Here is a 17,703-nt window from a genome sequence, read left to right as displayed (position 1 = left end):
TTGCATTGTGTTGATAATTGTAGGCGATGAAATAAAAAATTAGGCAACAACGAGTATAGATTTTTCAGTTTTCTTTTTATTCTTTTTTTTTTTTCTCGTTTTTTCTTTAATTATTTATTTTGTACAAACAATTGTACAAAAAAAAAAAAAAAAAAAAAATGAAGCCACGAATGCCGATTTAGTCAAACAGACCTGTAACAGAAAAATAGTATTTATTAATAAATTAACTTCCGTCTACGCAAGCGTAAATTATATTTTTTATACCATCTCATTTAAAAATGCATCTTCATAATTTCATTTCAGTAGCTAATACATGCTTGACTAATCATTGTATGTTAAAGAATATTTAAACTAAAATAAAATATATTGAAATCTTACCGAAGCCCATATCATCATCTGATTCTTCTTCAGGCTCTTCCTTCTTCTTTTCCTCTTTAGCAGCAGGTGCTTCGGTGGCAGCAACTGCAGCAGCAGGTGCTAAGAGAAAATATAATTTTAGAACGTTTGTTATCACATTACATTATACAAGTATTTTACATACAATTCGTTTAATAATGTGTCATTCGACAACAAGGTTATTTGAAGTTATTTCATATTTGTCGATAAAGAAAATCTCAGCTTCGATTAACAAATTCTCTAGCTCAATTGATTCTCCTTTACATTAATTTCTCCACCAATGCTGACCGTTTTAGTTAAGCAAAGTACTAATACGGTGGATGAAATTGGGGATAAAAAATCGCACAATCTTATATTAATATAGAAAAAAAAAAAATGATTACCATTGCCAGCTGGTGCAGCACCGACTCCAGAACCTATCCTGGTAATTAAGTCCTTGACATTGATACCCTCTAAAGCCTTCGCAAAAAGACCAGGCCAGTAAGGTTCAACATCCACCGACGCTGCCTTTAATATAGTCTGGATCTTTTCGCCCTTCAATCAATTATATTTCATTATATTTCAACTATTTTATTACAATTAATTATCTTAATTATAAAGATTAAAAGAATATTTTTAAAAATAGAAGAAATTTAATTTTAATCTTGACTGTTTGTTTTTATGAAAAGTTTGCAACGCTTGGGAGAGTAATGAGGTTATGAAATATTTAACGCAAAAATTTCGGAAAATTTCAGAATTTTCTTCTACCTCGAATGCTTTAACTTTCAAAATAACTTGGTAAACTCAATAACTCCCTAACATTAAGCCGTTACTACAATTACCGAACTATTTAATGAAACATATTCTACCATCACCGTGCATAACGCTTATATCAATATTGAATATTGCTCAAGAAATATTACATACGGCTATAAATAAAAAAATTAATTGAAAAATCTTTCAAATTTTTGCTTAAAAATAACTTTACAAAATACATTAGTTATATCGGTTTAAGGCTTATATAGATAATAAAGAATCATTCGTTCCAAGAACGAAACGTGTAAACACAACTTTCAACAATAATTCTCAAATATTGAGCAATTAAAAACGCATAAATAAAGATTTTCGAAAATTGATCGTGAAAAATATAAAATTGGAAATGAAAATTGTTGATCTTCTTGAAAGGCACAAAGTGTATGATATAATAAATTATGGGCAAAATAAAGCAAAGAGGTTACTCACTGTAACAGCGATATCATCGTCGATGAGGATAAGTGCGGAATAAACGCATGCTAAGTCGGCTTTGTTAGTCATCTTAAGTATCTTATTTTTCTAAAATAAATGCTTGATGAATTTATAAAACTGTGCAAGTCGCCGATACGGCCTTAGCTCAAAAATGAGAACAAGCACCGAATTCTCGTGTCGAACATCAACTCCAAAGACGAAAAGAGGCGTGGAAGCCGAGCATTCCGGAAGCCACGTGATATATTGAAACGATCCGCTCTCATTGGCTGCTTGGCAACTGAAATTTCTTTAACGTTTTATGGTCAATGGCGGGCCAATGGAGCATTTGATTTTCACACTGGCATTGCAAGTGTGATGAGCAGACGACATTTAAAGATACGCAAAGATACGAATAATATTAATTATAAAGTAAACGTTCGCTATAAAGTAAAATTCGTAAGGATAATCCAGTGAATTAGTTAATCAATTAATTGTATTATTATGTTGGCACAATGACATAATAATAAAGAATGTGTGAACTTGGTGCAACAACACAGTTAGCGAGAAGAAATTAACGATTCATTAATGAATTCAGTAAACGAACTATTACTATTGACTTAGAGCGCAAAATATTTGACTCAGCTTTCCAAAAAATCCATTAACCATCTATCAATTCATTAGCTCCAATAATCGCTTCATGAAATCAGAATCACAAATTGTGAATTAAACAATAATAATAGTATTATTACACAGACTATAATTTTTATTCAATAACATCGTTAATATACTTACTTTAATTCAAAATATTAAATCCAAAGATTTATGCAAATTCTCGTGCTCGCAACTCGAAAAGTTATCGTTAATATTAAGTGAAGTAAATTTGAAAAACTTTTAACATTTCACAGAACATAAATAACAAATCATCGATTTTAATTTAATTTTAAAATTAACTTATCCGTAAAAATGTCAGAAATCTCATTTTTATTATTAATTGTATTTTCTAAAAATAGTTTGTTTTAAAACTAATATTTAAAACTTCTTGAAATATTTATTTATAAATTATAATTTTTATCATTTCTATAGTAATTTAATAATTAGATGAACCATTACTAATTACTAAAAAATTATGTAATAGATAGACTGTCGTGTACGCACATAAAATATATGAAAATATTTTTCATTGGTTTTCGTAGTCATTTCAACGCAAAATTTCAAATTTGAATTATTACAAGCCTCTTATAATATTCAAAATTAACTATTCTGACATAAGGGTAAAATTAAATATGTAAAATCTTTTATAATAAAATCTATGAAACATATTATAGGAAACAAAATTAAATATATATTAAATATGGTTTGTGAACAAAATATATAGTACTCGTTGCATATTCTTTATCATACGATTGATCAGCTTTCTTATAAATCAAAAGAAAACTGAAACTCATAGAATAAATAGAATCGAAAGCGAATATTGAAAAATATTGCCTTATTATTGATATCATATTAAATAAATTTTAATTTTTATCACAATTACAAGTATTCTTATGAATCTGAGCTTTGTCGAATTAAGATTATTACACACATTTTATATATTTAAAACAATATGTCTTTTGTAAAAAAGACATCCATTATAATCTGCTTTTTTCAGCTTTAGAATAAAGATGCTTCTTATTTATTAAGAACCAATAAACAGCATTAAGTAAGCTCGGAGGACTTTCAACTTCATCAGAAGTAATATAATTATTTACTTCATTGATACTCATTTCAATAACCTCGATCAATTCGCCTTTTGATTGTGCTTCTTCTGAAATTAATATTGTCTTTATTGTAAAAACATGTATTTAAAAATACATGATTATATAAAAGTTATTTTTACATCGATACAAATATTTTGAACATTTTTAAATATATAACTTACCGCTATGAATATTCATTTCATCTGTAACTTCTGCATAGAATAGGGTTTCTTTACTTGTTGTTGATCCTACAAACCTATAAAAATAAATAGCTTAGATAAGTAAATATTTTATATACCGATATAAACCAACAATGTCTAATTAATATCGTTGTACATTATTTTATACATAATCGAATCATTTAGGAATCATATTTACCCATTTACCAATATTTCATTATCAATGCTATAACAATATTATAATTAACTATCTAATAACTATGGGACTCAAACTTAATACTCGATAACTGTAATTAATTATTACTTTATATCTATTAGAAAATGTATAAAATATCAATACAAAATGTTATTAAAAATGCGCTCGATATAAATTGTAAAGGAATTGACTAATTTTTCACGTGTTTTATAATAAATTTTACTTGCAAATACAAAAATATATGCTTACTTATTCAAATTATTAAAATAATTATTGTCCCTTTTACGATTCTTAATAAAAGATTAATCATTAATAAATAAATCATAATTATCAGATTTTTTGGCTATACTATCTTCTATAATTTTATAACTATCTAATGTGGGTTATTTTGAAAATTGAAAATTCCATCGAACATTTGATATAATACTTACTTGTTATCTTCAAACTGATTAGACAGTATAATCTAATAAATTTAATTGCTAGACAGTATAAGCTACGTACAATATAAAAATAATAGATGCACTATAAACAGATATTAAATTAATTTAAAATAAATATTTAATGTACAAATTATTATAGAGTTATTTGATATAAACAATGTATTACCTATGGAAATTAAGTTTAACGGAGCAATATATTAAATCTAATCATTTAATTTAAATGAAACAGGTCAAAAGGCATTTATCTTTTGAACTTACAATCACAATTATATCCAAATAATAACATCATGATAAGAACGAAGCTTTAAATCATTGTATATTTATAAAATTATCTAACATTCTTATAATGTCTTGGTAATAAATATTAATATGTACAATATCAATTAAGAACAGTGCCATTATTGTAGAAAATAAATTAAAAATCTCTCGCTTAGACTAGTTTCAAGTTTCAATATCAAATAATGATTATCAATTCACGCATTTACATATACTCAATGTTAAACACAAATGTTTTTTAATCTTAATCTATTATATTAAAATTATACTCTGTAAAATAATTATTTATAGGAAAAGAATAGAATTTTACAGATTTTAATTTTTCACAAAATTTTAATACGAATAACATGAATTCAGACGTAATAAATGTGTCGATAACCTTTCATAAATATAAAAAAAAATGATATATCTAAATAAAAAAATTATATAATTGCAAAAAGCCATATTAATCATAGCGAGAGTACTTTTTGCAATAATATATTTATTATTCAAAATTACATGCAAAAAAAGTGACTTTAAATAACTTTTTTTTCTTTTTCAAACATTTTTTACGTACATTATACATTGTAAAAATGCATACATGCATACTGTACAAGTGTTAGCCCGTGTTACCGACGTGCAATGTGCCTTGAACTTAAAGTGGCACGCGTTCTCGATTTATAATCCATAACAATCGTAAAAAGTGTCTTATCCTTTGGCTTATCCGAAGTAAATAAATATTAATTCAACGTACGTATAATTAACAATTTTGTTTAAAGTTGAAAGAGGTACTTCATATCCGCACTCTTCTCTCACTTCATCTCGAGCGATTTCTATCAAAGATTTGTCTTTGTCAACTGCGCCACAACAAAGTTCGATAGTCAAACCAAGTGTTGGCGGATATTGTTGGAGGTCAACAACTTTTCCTCGCCTTTTATTTATCGGTATGCAAGCACAATACGAAGCAGGTCGAAATTGCTTTACGAAGACGAGTTTCTTACGGCTCCTATTAAATATGAGTATCACCACGCTATCGTATGCCTTCATAAAATCCCAAATCTTTTTTTTACCATCTTGAATGTAATGCATTCGAAGTGGCTGTAAATACATGGAGTTGCTCAACGGAGCGAAACGTACGTCGGTTAAATTTACTATGCGCTTACGAATTTCGCGATTTTTTTCTTCCAGTGGCTTATTTGCCATCTCATATGCCGTGAAAATATGCTAAAATTCTTTCAAAATGATAATCCAATTCTCCTGCTCACCCTTGCGATATCCGACTAATCTCAGTCGCTCCGTCGCATTTTTACATAATAATGCAAGAGACTAATGAAATTAACGCACGCGTAAACTCACGATTTTTATCAAACTGCATTGATTACCGAAATGCCAACCGCCAGTACCACTTGTTTATTTGTATGGTAGGAAGACGAATGAACGGTGAAGGAGCGACATAAGCGGGCATAATTTTACAATTTTAAATATAAGAAAAATCTGTTTTTCCAATATAAATTTTCGTGTAAAGCAGAATAGCCAATAGTTTATTTTGATCTGAATATGATGTTGAATTATATTACGACGGTAAATTTTATACGTATATGCGTAATTACAAATCGTCATTGAATATGCAGGTGCAAACGAAGTAAAGAGGTTCAAGGGACAATTACGAATAATGTAAATCGAATAATCTTGCGATTCTTTATTTTTAGTCTCCGAGGCTTCGGCTATAAATATCCTATGGTAAATAAAGACACAGTGGCTTTTATCCCAAATGTCCTTTCACCAACCTCCAAAATTACCTTAATATATTTTCATCGACGTTCCTTTTTAACGCGGATGATCGATGAAACTTAGTTTAATTACATTGAAATAATAAATTTATTATTATTTTCCAACGAAGATTACTAAGAAACGACAATTAATTATCATTGAAATGTAAATGCAAATAAATGCAAAATAAATGCAAAATACTAACTATAACATTATTTATAATATATGAAATTGAACTATTAAATTTTCAAGGAGTATTAATTTGTTTTTCTATATATTTTATTTTAATATATCAATTTTTTTTTTCATTATATACCATATTTAATTAAAATATGCCAATTTTGCTTATATAGATTCTTAATAATAGCTTTAAATTTCCATGAGTGGATATGTGAGTAAATATAACAATATCTGTTCAATGTAAATTTTAATGTGATTTATTCTTAGATCATTCAAACATAAAATGGAAAAATGAGCTAAATAATTGTCAACCGAATAACATATATTTTCATTAAAATGTAAGAAGTTATGCAAAATGATGAAATTAAGAAAATATTATTTGGTTAAACATTAAAATTATGTAATTTAAAAATGAATCATAACTTTTATTAATAAGGTTCCATAATCCCATCAATCGCTTAATTTTAAAATAATTTAAAGCTTTGTTCATTGCTTTCCAATTAAATTAATTAAAACAATTGTTTTTAAATATTAATTATTAAAGCATTGCGAGACATATATTTTCATCCTTTTATTATATATGTATTTATAGTTTAGGACTATCTTATATGAAGAAAAATAAAGTAATTAACCCAATAGAATCGAGGATATGAAAATTTTTTTAATACTTACAAATTTAATTGCAACGAATAAAAGTAAAATAAATTTCTCTTACGTTTATGAAAAGTAAACATTTTTAAAATATAAATTTATAAATAAAACATTTTATCAAAATATATTCAAATATAAAATGTAAAATTGTAGGTTTACAATAATTTATGCTAATGAATGAAACATAATGATAAGTAAAAAAAACTAATTAAAGTTATGAACATTCAAATAACAATAAACAGTTTATAGACTATTATATAAAATTACTTTTAAAATATTTGAAATTTGTCAAAAATTACGAATTTATATTTGTTTTACTTAATATAGATACATAAAATCTTAACATTTTTTAAACATTAAGTAAAAGTAAATTGCTTATATAAAATGTATATTATGTGATGATAAAACATTTATGTATGCACGCACATACAGAATATATGTATATATATATATATATATATATATATATATATATATATATATACACTTAAAATGAAACGATTTCGTTTTAACTTAATATTAATCGTTAATTTCAATTATAAATAAAATTAAATAGATAATATATATATATATATATATATATATATATATATATATATATATATATATATACATATATTCTGTATGTGCGTGCATACATAAATGTTTTATCGAATGATGAATACTTCAAGTACTGTTCAGAAAGCAGAGTAATAGATGAAATATTTTTAATTGACAAGCTACGTTGAGTATCGTTCCAATTTTTAGAAATAAATTAAAATTAGTGAGAATAATTTTTAAGATTTCATCAGTAAATATAATTCAATGTATTATTGTGATAGTAATGATATAATACAATCTAAATTTGTATAATAAAATATAATACGTACATATGATTTACAATTATAACACGTAATGCAATAAAAATATAATTTCCAACAATTAAATACATTCTAATCTCAAGTTAACTGTCAATTATTACGCTAATTATATATATGTAATATTTTATATTTTATTAATGCAATATTTGTAAGATTTTTTTATAATATTTAAATACTTTTAAATAAATATATTTTTACAAATAAAATATTTTCTTACAATGTATTGTATTAGATATATTGATAAAGAGCTATTGGCATAAATTTTATATAATTACTTGCATAATTTAATTTACTTACAGTGTTCAATATTCCTATTCATTTTATTTGATATATCAACACGTTTTCAATGCAATAATCGTCATATATAAATATATTTTAAATATACACATAAAATATAATTTATTAGCCAGAGTGTAACAATTAGTTATTGAACAGTTGGAAATTTTAGTTTTCATGAATCTTTAAAATTGCTACATTCAATGCTTAACGATTATACAGCAAAATAAGCGAAAATGGCGGCTGCCGTAGATGCTGTAAGAGAAAAAACTCTCCAAGATTATAGAAAAAAGCTTTTTGAGCATAAAGAAGTTGAATCTCGCCTGAAGGAGAGTAAGTACTTTTCAGTACTATTATTTAATATACTTTTACAAATGGCGTTTTACAATATTTACTCCAACCTTTATTTTGGAGGTTATGTTATTTGAATTATTTACTCAATTTCATGATATTACTGTGCAGTCAAATTACTATCATTTTCATAAATTATATTCTGGTTGAAATTATTTATAACATCGAAAGAAAACAAAATATTTATATTTAAAGTGCTTTTTATATTTTAGTGCGAGATCATTTAAAAGATCTAACCAAACAATATGACAAGTCTGAAAATGATTTAAAAGCTTTGCAAAGTGTCGGTCAGGTATGCAATTTTATTCCGAATGTATTACATTTTCAATTAATTCTCAAGCAGTTTTCAAATTCTCTATAATATTTATTTAATTATAATATTTAGATTGTTGGTGAAGTTTTGAAGCAACTCACAGAAGAAAAATGTATGTACAATAAAATTGATAGATAAATTTGAAAATAGCTGTATTATTATTATATAGGAAATCACAAAATTATTTCATTACAGTTATAGTCAAGGCAACAAATGGTCCACGGTATGTTGTCGGTTGTCGGCGTCAATTAGATAAAAATAAACTCAAATCTGGAACAAGAGTCGCTCTTGACATGACGACTCTTACAATTATGCGATATTTACCTCGTGAAGTGAGTATTTTTGGTTAGATTTATAATCCACGTATTGCATAAATAATATAATTTGTTTGTATTTAAAATTAAAAAAAATCTATAAAACAAAATCATTCTATTATTCATAATTCTATCGAGTTTAAATATTCTTATATTTTTCTTTGAAGTTTTTAAATAAAATTTAAACATCATAATTATAATATAACTTTGTTTTTTACATCTACTTATATTTTATACATTTAATATTTTGCACTCCTTATCAAAGTAAATAAATATTTATTTTAAATTATTATGGTAATGCTATAAATTACTTAATTCTGTCTCTCTAAATATGTCATATACAAACATATAACTATATTTATGCCAGTGTTGATGTACAAAAACAACGCGATATCCATTAATGGACTAAATTAAATTGTTTTTATTACTAAGATTATATACACTTCATTATTTATTATTATTAAGATTCATATTCGTTAAACAAAGGGCATTGTAATGTAATAAATAATTTAAATATTAAATAAATAATTCTCATTTTGTTTGTTTTAGGTGGATCCATTAGTTTACAATATGTCTCACGAAGATCCGGGTGACGTTACTTATTCAGAAATTGGTGGTTTAAGTGAACAAATTCGTGAACTTAGAGAAGTTATTGAACTGCCCTTATTAAATCCTGAACTGTTCCAGAGGGTAGGGATTACACCACCTAAGGGCTGTTTGTTGTACGGACCACCAGGAACTGGAAAAACTTTACTCGCTAGAGCCGTAGCGAGTCAATTGGATGCAAACTTTTTGAAAGTTGTATCCAGTGCAATTGTAGATAAATATATAGGTGAATCTGCTAGATTAATCAGAGAAATGTTTAATTATGCCCGTGATCATCAACCTTGTATAATATTTATGGACGAAATTGATGCTATTGGTTAGTAAATTTTCCCTTGATATACTTTTTACACTTTCTTTTATGTTACACGAAAAATAAGGCGTTTTAATAATTTTTTACTATTATATTTTTAAAATCTTATGATAGGGGGTCGTAGATTTTCCGAAGGAACAAGTGCAGATCGTGAAATTCAAAGAACTTTAATGGAATTACTGAATCAAATGGATGGTTTTGATTCGTTAGGACAAGTCAAAATGATAATGGCTACGAATAGACCAGATACATTAGATCCAGCTTTATTACGACCTGGAAGATTAGATAGAAAAATTGAAATTCCATTACCTAATGAACAAGCTAGATTGGAAATTTTAAAAATCCATGCTAATCCTATTGCCAAACATGGAGAAATAGGTATACTTCTATTTAATTTTATAAAATTGATGCGGGTGTAATAAAATAGTATTAATTAACGTTTAAATTTGACTCGTGAACTATTTTGAAATGTAGATAAAAGAATATTTGTTATTTATTAGTCGATGAAACTGTATAATTCGAATTATTTTTATTGTAAATAATGAGATATTTAATTGGAATATTAAGTAAATATTCACCTAAAGTTTTTACTATCAATCGATTCCTATGAAATAGTAATATTTATACTTTAATTTTGCGATAGATTATGAAGCTGTTGTGAAACTTTCCGATGGCTTCAATGGTGCAGATTTAAGAAATGTTTGCACGGAAGCTGGACTATTTGCAATTCGCTTAGAACGTGAATATGTTATACAGGAAGATTTTATGAAAGCTGTTAGAAAAGTATCAGATAATAAGAAATTGGAATCAAAATTGGATTATAAACCAGTGTAAAAATAAAACTATTTCATTGTATTTTTATTATAAAAATTTACGTGGATAACATGATTTATATTAATAAATATTTGTATTCGGTAATAAAAAAAAATATCTTCTCAAGATTAGGCATCTTTTTTAACTAATCTTAATTTTTTCCTTTCCTGGTATTCTTGTAAATTATCGAATTTTCTCTTGTATAGTATTGGTAACAAAGTTTGATTTAATCCTTGGTAATGTGTACTCCAAAGTTCATTTAATGTTTGAATTTGCATATTTAAATTAGAATCAATGATCAATGTTTCTCCATTAAATTTGTAAATTTCAATTTTTTTATCCATTAAAATCCATAAATTATTTTTATGATACTGACACTCTAAAGGCTCCTGTTCTAACGTAACTAATGACAAATATTTTACATTTAAGTTATTTTCTTCTGCAGATATTCTATAAACTAGCATTGCATTACTGCAATAAAAAGTAATTAAAATAATGGAATTTTCTTCGTTGAGTTGTAGTAATTTTAAGTGCTTCACTGGTGAAACTGTCACACCTTCCTCTAAATTGTGTTTTTTTAAAGTTTCATTTACTTTAAGTAAATCGCTTTGGGATAATTTTTCATGGAAATAAACAGTTAATAATTCCTTTCCAGTCTTGAAATCCCAAAACATTAAAGTCCCATCTCCTCCACTAGACGCGAGAATACTTTTATTATGAGGAACAACAGCAATATTGGTAACAAAGTCTTTATGACCTAAACAATAAGATAATATATTATAACTATTAGGAAACATGGAAACTCTAATTTTCTCATCCCTATCTGCCGAGATTATAAATTTTTGATCATCTGTCACTAAAATATCTAGCAGCATCGATAAATGACCGAGCAGTAATTGGCCATTTTCATTTGGTTTTGAGGTTGAAAATAAATAAGCATCCCCGGATTTGTCAGCTACAACAATATCATTGTTTGGAAGAAATCTAACTTTACTCGCTGCTCTCTGCATCTTTCGATTCGAAATAAGTTCTAAGGTCTCTGTTTTAAACAAACATAACTGTTTACGATTGGCACAAACTAAAAAATATTGTCCATCATTGGAAAATTCCACACATATTAGTATATGAAACGTTTCGATTTCTTCCCTGTTATGAGCTCGAATTTCATTTTTACTTTCAAGTTTAGGTAAAGCAATGATATTTCTAATTTGGCTATCTAGGTTATAAATTAAAACACTATCATTGTTGCATAAAACGACATGAGAATTGCGAATTGAAAAGCTCATGTTTAATGCTAGTCATTCAGAACATCAATCTAGTTCCTCTTAATATACCGGCTAATGTACTATTTACAAGGTCATTAATTAACTAGAAAACAGAAAACTGTATTGCCTTATTGAGCTATTCAAAACCACGTGCTTTCACCATTTTATTTTCATTTTGCATATGCACATTTGTGTACAGCAGGTTAGCTGTCACATTTTTAGTTGTCCGCATGTTGCGCCCCCTGCGTGACTGTTCACAAGTGTTTTGAAAACAAAAATTAACCGATAAGAAACATTTTCTATTTTTGCTTATAAAGTTTCTCAAGTCCTCTATTTCATTATTTTATTAAAGCATGGATTCTATTAAAAGGGTAAATTAGACATTTATTTTAGTTGATCGAGTTGTGCAAAACCAAAAACTTGTTATTTTATGTAGTTCGTTCATAATTGCGATATATTTTTAAAAAATAATTTCAATTATAAATAATAACGTGACAGTAAATCTATGTTATTGAATATAATAATCGAATTATTATTCGAAAGCGTAATAATGTTTTTCTCTAAATTTTTTAATACACACTATACAATTGAAGTATTAAAAATTTAACCTTCAATATCTACATTTAATAAGATAAATATATTATAAAAATGTATACTATTTTATATTATTTACAGTGAATATTATTGTAATCATATTGATAATAATCATTATTATTTTATGGTTCATGAGCTTTAATTTTTGTGACAGACCGATAGTAATCTAAGTATTTCTTCAATAATGTCTGGCTCCAGCCCAAATAATGATCCAGAAAATACAGCGAAAGCAAATTCAATGCGAAAGATTTTAGTCGATGCAGTTTCTAACGTAAATGCTGAAAATTCAACCCTTGGAAATGAGATTTTAGAATTACTCGATACATTTAAATTTGACATAAAATCGCTTCCAAATGACATAAAAGAAGAAATATATTTAGCTGCTACTATTCTTAAATCCGAAGGATTACCTTCAATCGATGAGATGGCATTGAAATTGTGTTTAGAAAAAAGAAGCATTGAAAATAAAATGAAAAATCGTGAAGAGAGGCTGTTCAAAGCAAGGTACAATACAGCATTTGCTAAATACAATAATTTGCAAGAAAAATTGATTCAAATAAGATCAGAAATTGAACCTATCGAAGAATTATTAAGGCTGAAAATGTCTAATGAAGAAAATGCGGAATCAGACAGAATAGTGTGGTCGAATAAACTTTACGATTATAAAGGCGCCATTAAAAAGTTAGAGCTAGAGTTGGATAATTTACAAATTCAGGAATTTGGATTAGATAAAACATTGCAAAAATCATTGCTCTTGATGGATAAAATGAACGAACTCAATCAATTAAACCTCACTTTAGAACGATATGGTGATTTACCACCTAATTTAATACAAGCAAAAAATATGTTAGAAAGCAAGTCAGAAGAGCTTAAAGAAATTAAAACTTTAATATTCGATAAAATGAACAATTAATGAATAAAAATTATATCTAATAATTTTTATAATAAATGCTTCATACGATATGGCTATATTTTATAAATGATTTATTATCAAATTGAATAATTCATTTTTATTTACTGATATTTTCAAATATAACTAGCTAATCATTTTGTATTAATATTCTTGGGAATGAAAAATGCAAAGTAACACAGCGTTTTCTTAAATTTAGTTGATGTTAATTGAACAGTAAATTCCTAATAATTTGCTGAATAATTATTTCTTGTATTACTTTATGATATTTTTGTTGCTTGACAAGTGTTATATAAGCAAGTACAAGATATAAATGAATCAATTTCTATATTCATTAAATAAACTGAATTGATATTTATAAATTTTTAGAAAGAGTTATTGAAATATAAATATAAACTTCGACTAAGATGACCACATCCAAAATACCGATTCTTGGAAATAAAGCTAATATTATAAATGCTAATTATGTTAATAAAGTGAAAAAGATTTGAAATAACATACATAATTGTTTTAAAAATAATAAAGTACCAATATGGAATAAATATTAATACTTTACATGCATTTTGGTTATTTTAGCATATGAGAAAAATGATTTGCCTAAAACATAGGAAATTCATTTTACTCAAATCAAAAAGTAACTTTACATAAGAAATAAAAAGTAAATTTAATAAATTCTATATAAATTTATAGCATATCAATATGTATTTAAAAAAAGTTACATCCCTAATATTTATAGTTATTTACACAAATTCATAAAATATTGCATTTACTACAACAAGATCGTAATGAAACTAGTAAACTGAATATTTTCTTCCCTACAATAAATATATAACATAACTGTCATAATAATCATTAGCATTACATAGTAATGCAGTAACATAATTCTCAGTATTACTACATTGTCAGTAATCATTAAAAAAAATTAAATAATGTAGTAATACAGTAAATTTCATTTAAAAAGTAATAATATCAATAAATATTAAATACTTATATATAGAAATTCTTTATCATTCGTTAGTATAACTTTTCACAAACGTGAATCTTGTATCATAAAACCTTTCACGTATTCATAACAATCACGCAATTGCCACTTTTCTTATATAGATGCTAAAAGCCATATTTTGATCGTGTCTGCTGTCGACTGGCTTTGTTTTGTGCCCACTGATTTTTTAATTCTAACTCCATGGCTTTAGCTTGATGAGCCAAATATGTGATTTGATGTTTCTTCTTTGATTGCCCACTAGGGCCAGCGCCAACAGACACAGGCCTTTGGGCAGCTTCATCCGTAAGCGCTTTAATCATCCACTCCCTCTCGTCTGGTTTTATGTCTTCGCCACTAATTTCAATGATGTCTACATTATCAAATTCATTTTTTCGCTTCACTCCCCTTTTACCACATAAATATTCAATTGCTTTTTCATCAAAAGCTACGTTCCCTTCTGAATCAACGTTATATTCCTGTTCAGGAATAGGTAATTTTGGACCAACTTCTGCCTTATTTTTTAAAAGTATTTCTTCTTTTGGAAGATTCATAATATTGCTAGTTAATCCTTTATTTGTTTTATTTGCTTCGTTAAGTGAATTCTCTTCAACACGATTAGATTCGTTTGAAGAAGGTAAGGCTGTAATAGCATCGATTTCATTTCTAACAGAAGTTGGTAAAATTTCATCAGGAATACTTGTAGGAGCAGACAGGGAAAAAAAGTCTATTCCAGATGAAGATACTTCGTTATCTTCATCTTCCGAATCCGACGTATAATTAAATACAGACATAAGCTTCGAGGACTCGGCTTTCTTTTGAGCAATTGATTTATTATTCATTTTTTTTGGCTGAATGCTTGGCACATTTGTTTGAATGGGTTTTTTTATTTCAATTGGCTTTTTGGTTAATGCATGAGGTACCATGACATTTGTTTTCATAGTAACTAACGAACTTTTTGGTGGCGGTAACAAATTAATAAGTCCTGATGTTTTCTAAAACAAATTATGAAAGATTGCAATTGGGTGAAAATTTTAATATAAACAATTTTTAAGAAACGTTGAAAAATGTGAATTACCTGTGAAGTTTGCTTTTTCATATGGTTTTGCTCACATTCTTCGTCAACATCCTTAAACTAAAATTAAAAATCAAAATTAAAATATATGATAATTAAGTAATAATTATTGATTTCTATTCCAATTCTATACATTTATATTGGAAAATTATTATAATCTTACATCAGATAGAGATGGAATCGATATTTTTATAGGACCTTTTTTCTTTTTGGGCGGCTTTTCGATAAGTCCATAATCAATTTTTTTCGGCATTGGTGCATTATCGATTTCCTGTAGATTTATCTCGATATTTTCTTCGATTAATTTTGGTTTTGGTATTACATCAAAATTCAATGTCTGTTCTTTATGATTATTTGTACTTTCACCCTCTAACTCATGTGGTTCTTCTAATTTTGGAACGGGTAATTGCAATTTACTTGTTTTATTTACATTTTGAATAGCTGCACTTTGAGTTTTTCTTTCCACTTGAGGTTGCTCGCTAGTTTCTTCCTCATTATCACTTTCATCGCTACTTCCATAAGCTACGAGGCTCATTTTAATTATATTTATTAATAATCTATTATTAGCCGACAAAAATATTTTAATTTAATCTCAACTTTTCAAACGATCACAATGTTTTTTTCAATTCTGTTTATATTACAATATTTTAGGTTACGTTTTATATTGTCGATAATATAGATTACGTGTTAAACCATAAAAGGCATCAACACGATATAAGGATTGCAAAAATTTAAGTTTAGATGGTGACACTCGACCGAGCCTAAAGGCTTCTTTCTTTCGATTAAAATGGCAAATAAACTGTCCGGCTATTTGAAAATTTAACACGCGATTACTAACGGACGCACTCCTACTCTTTGCATCTAATTTGTAAAAAAAATTTGGCTTATTATTGGTAACACTGTCCATTTTAAAAATGATAAAATGTATCAATTTTGATCTATTTAATATAAAAAGTTATTAAACGTCAAAGGTAAATAAATATCTATTGCTACATTTTACGACAATAGTTGAACATTGCGAAACATTGCGAAACATTAAGACATAATAATAGCCATAATTCACGTGTTATATCGTCGACTCTTATCGCTGCATTCATCGGGATGAAAAATAGAAAATAAAAATAAATAAATAAGTTCAGTAAAATCACAAAAGACACCAAAAAAGTGAAAAATTTATCAACTTTAATATGTAAAAGTTGATTATCCTAAATGATTAAAAAATAATAGTAATGATAAAAACTTGGTACATCATATTCGAAGCGAATGAAGGTGAATAATAATAATAAAAGTATATTATAAATTAAATTTAGATTAAAAATTTTATGAAAAATGATTTTATTGGAAAAGATTTAATTTAATAATCCTATTTTATGAATGTACACACGCACACGCACACACACATACATACATATATATATATATATATATATATATATATATATATATATATATATATGACATACATACATTCATAAAATAGGATTTTTATTTAAAAGAAAAAATGAATTTTACGTAGCTGCTTCCCCGATTTCAAATAAAAAATATATTTATTCGGCTTATATTAATTTCCTTATAGTGTATTTCTAATTCTATATGAATTTACCGAAATGCTCTTAATAAAATAATAATATCATTTTACAAACAGTTAATTGAAATGTTTTATAAAATTTACTATTATGTCGATTTGTAAAACTTTCAATTTGATTACAAAGTTTATTAAAAATCTTTAATTATAAAAAGCATACCTTCTAAATTTTCATTCTTCCCCCTATTGCGTAAAGCATTTAAAGAAAATGGAAAAGGCTGATTTCATTGTTAAATAATTAGAGCGGCGCACTAACACTAATTCAACGATTCAAACAATTTTATATTTAATTTTATTATATTCTGCCTATGATATTATAAAGACTCTTACACTTATTAATTTCTCAACCTAGTAAAAGTTTTTAAACTAACGTTTTTCAAACCGACTGTTAATAATCTATTCAAATTACAGAATTTTATATTTTTTAAATCTAATAATTTTTTAAT

At 26.3% G+C, this 17,703-nt stretch overlaps 6 protein-coding genes across 6 annotated transcripts; 2 read left to right on the top strand and 4 right to left on the bottom strand.

The window, feature by feature from the left end:
• Nucleotides 1-111: 111 nt before the first annotated feature.
• On the bottom strand, nt 112-1,861 carry RpLP1 (ribosomal protein LP1). Its single transcript, XM_011502010.1, has 4 exons — nt 1,618-1,861; nt 780-930; nt 379-477; nt 112-192 (listed from the first exon to the last, which is right to left on the bottom strand). The coding sequence occupies exons 1-4, from the start codon at nt 1,687-1,689 to the stop codon at nt 179-181; spliced, it is 336 nt and encodes a 111-aa protein (XP_011500312.1). The 5' UTR covers nt 1,690-1,861; the 3' UTR covers nt 112-178.
• A 1,316-nt stretch (nt 1,862-3,177) lies between these two features.
• On the bottom strand, nt 3,178-5,652 carry LOC105364145 (uridine diphosphate glucose pyrophosphatase-like). Its single transcript, XM_011502009.1, has 3 exons — nt 5,160-5,652; nt 3,518-3,591; nt 3,178-3,403 (listed from the first exon to the last, which is right to left on the bottom strand). Exons 1-3 carry the CDS (start codon nt 5,606-5,608, stop codon nt 3,228-3,230), a joined length of 699 nt encoding a protein of 232 aa, XP_011500311.1. The 5' UTR covers nt 5,609-5,652; the 3' UTR covers nt 3,178-3,227.
• Nucleotides 5,653-8,323: 2,671 nt separating this feature from the next.
• Rpt4 (Regulatory particle triple-A ATPase 4) lies at nt 8,324-10,930 on the top strand. Its single transcript, XM_011502007.1, has 7 exons — nt 8,324-8,475; nt 8,706-8,785; nt 8,879-8,918; nt 9,002-9,138; nt 9,670-10,042; nt 10,151-10,414; nt 10,680-10,930. The coding sequence occupies exons 1-7, from the start codon at nt 8,379-8,381 to the stop codon at nt 10,868-10,870; spliced, it is 1,182 nt and encodes a 393-aa protein (XP_011500309.1). The 5' UTR covers nt 8,324-8,378; the 3' UTR covers nt 10,871-10,930.
• wuho (tRNA (guanine-N(7)-)-methyltransferase non-catalytic subunit wuho) lies at nt 10,914-12,277 on the bottom strand. The gene has a single exon (XM_011502008.1). The coding sequence runs from the start codon at nt 12,133-12,135 to the stop codon at nt 10,978-10,980; it is 1,158 nt and encodes a 385-aa protein (XP_011500310.1). The 5' UTR covers nt 12,136-12,277; the 3' UTR covers nt 10,914-10,977.
• Nucleotides 12,278-12,344: 67 nt separating this feature from the next.
• LOC105364142 (uncharacterized) lies at nt 12,345-13,631 on the top strand. The gene is made up of 2 exons (XM_011502006.1): nt 12,345-12,485; nt 12,863-13,631. Exons 1-2 carry the CDS (start codon nt 12,468-12,470, stop codon nt 13,619-13,621), a joined length of 777 nt encoding a protein of 258 aa, XP_011500308.1. The 5' UTR covers nt 12,345-12,467; the 3' UTR covers nt 13,622-13,631.
• A 991-nt stretch (nt 13,632-14,622) lies between these two features.
• LOC105364141 (proline-rich protein PRCC) lies at nt 14,623-16,447 on the bottom strand. Its single transcript, XM_011502005.1, has 3 exons — nt 15,836-16,447; nt 15,676-15,732; nt 14,623-15,592 (listed from the first exon to the last, which is right to left on the bottom strand). Exons 1-3 carry the CDS (start codon nt 16,205-16,207, stop codon nt 14,726-14,728), a joined length of 1,296 nt encoding a protein of 431 aa, XP_011500307.1. The 5' UTR covers nt 16,208-16,447; the 3' UTR covers nt 14,623-14,725.
• Between the last annotated feature and the right edge of the window lie 1,256 nt (nt 16,448-17,703).

The sequence above is a fragment of the Ceratosolen solmsi genome, unplaced genomic scaffold (genome assembly GCF_000503995.2).
Source record: "Ceratosolen solmsi marchali unplaced genomic scaffold, CerSol_1.0 scaffold43, whole genome shotgun sequence".
Lineage (NCBI taxonomy): Eukaryota > Metazoa > Arthropoda > Insecta > Hymenoptera > Agaonidae > Ceratosolen > Ceratosolen solmsi.
The sequence above is the reverse complement of the archived record's forward strand: the minus strand, read 5'-3'. Positions and strand labels throughout refer to the sequence as shown.

Excerpts from the sequence above, each read along its gene's own strand:
- RpLP1 (XM_011502010.1), bottom strand. The coding sequence starts at position 1,689 with ATGACTAACAAAGCCGACTTAGCATGCGTTTATTCCGCACTTATCCTC. Across the intron at positions 931-1,617 it reads ACGATGATATCGCTGTTACA|GGCGAAAAGATCCAGACTAT; the intron begins GTGAGTAACCTC and ends AATTGATTGAAG. Across the intron at positions 478-779 it reads TGCTGCACCAGCTGGCAATG|CACCTGCTGCTGCAGTTGCT; the intron begins GTAATCATTTTT and ends ATTTTCTCTTAG.
- LOC105364145 (XM_011502009.1), bottom strand. The coding sequence starts at position 5,608 with ATGGCAAATAAGCCACTGGAAGAAAAAAATCGCGAAATTCGTAAGCGC. Across the intron at positions 3,592-5,159 it reads AACAAAATTGTTAATTATAC|GTTTGTAGGATCAACAACAA; the intron begins GTACGTTGAATT and ends TTATTTTTATAG. Across the intron at positions 3,404-3,517 it reads TGAAATGAATATTCATAGCG|AAGAAGCACAATCAAAAGGC; the intron begins GTAAGTTATATA and ends TATTAATTTCAG.
- Rpt4 (XM_011502007.1), top strand. The coding sequence starts at position 8,379 with ATGGCGGCTGCCGTAGATGCTGTAAGAGAAAAAACTCTCCAAGATTAT. Across the intron at positions 8,476-8,705 it reads TGAATCTCGCCTGAAGGAGA|TGCGAGATCATTTAAAAGAT; the intron begins GTAAGTACTTTT and ends TTTATATTTTAG. Across the intron at positions 9,139-9,669 it reads TGCGATATTTACCTCGTGAA|GTGGATCCATTAGTTTACAA; the intron begins GTGAGTATTTTT and ends TGTTTGTTTTAG.
- wuho (XM_011502008.1), bottom strand. The coding sequence starts at position 12,135 with ATGAGCTTTTCAATTCGCAATTCTCATGTCGTTTTATGCAACAATGAT.
- LOC105364141 (XM_011502005.1), bottom strand. The coding sequence starts at position 16,207 with ATGAGCCTCGTAGCTTATGGAAGTAGCGATGAAAGTGATAATGAGGAA. Across the intron at positions 15,733-15,835 it reads CGATTCCATCTCTATCTGAT|TTTAAGGATGTTGACGAAGA; the intron begins GTAAGATTATAA and ends TTTTAATTTTAG. Across the intron at positions 15,593-15,675 it reads TGAAAAAGCAAACTTCACAG|AAAACATCAGGACTTATTAA; the intron begins GTAATTCACATT and ends AATTTGTTTTAG.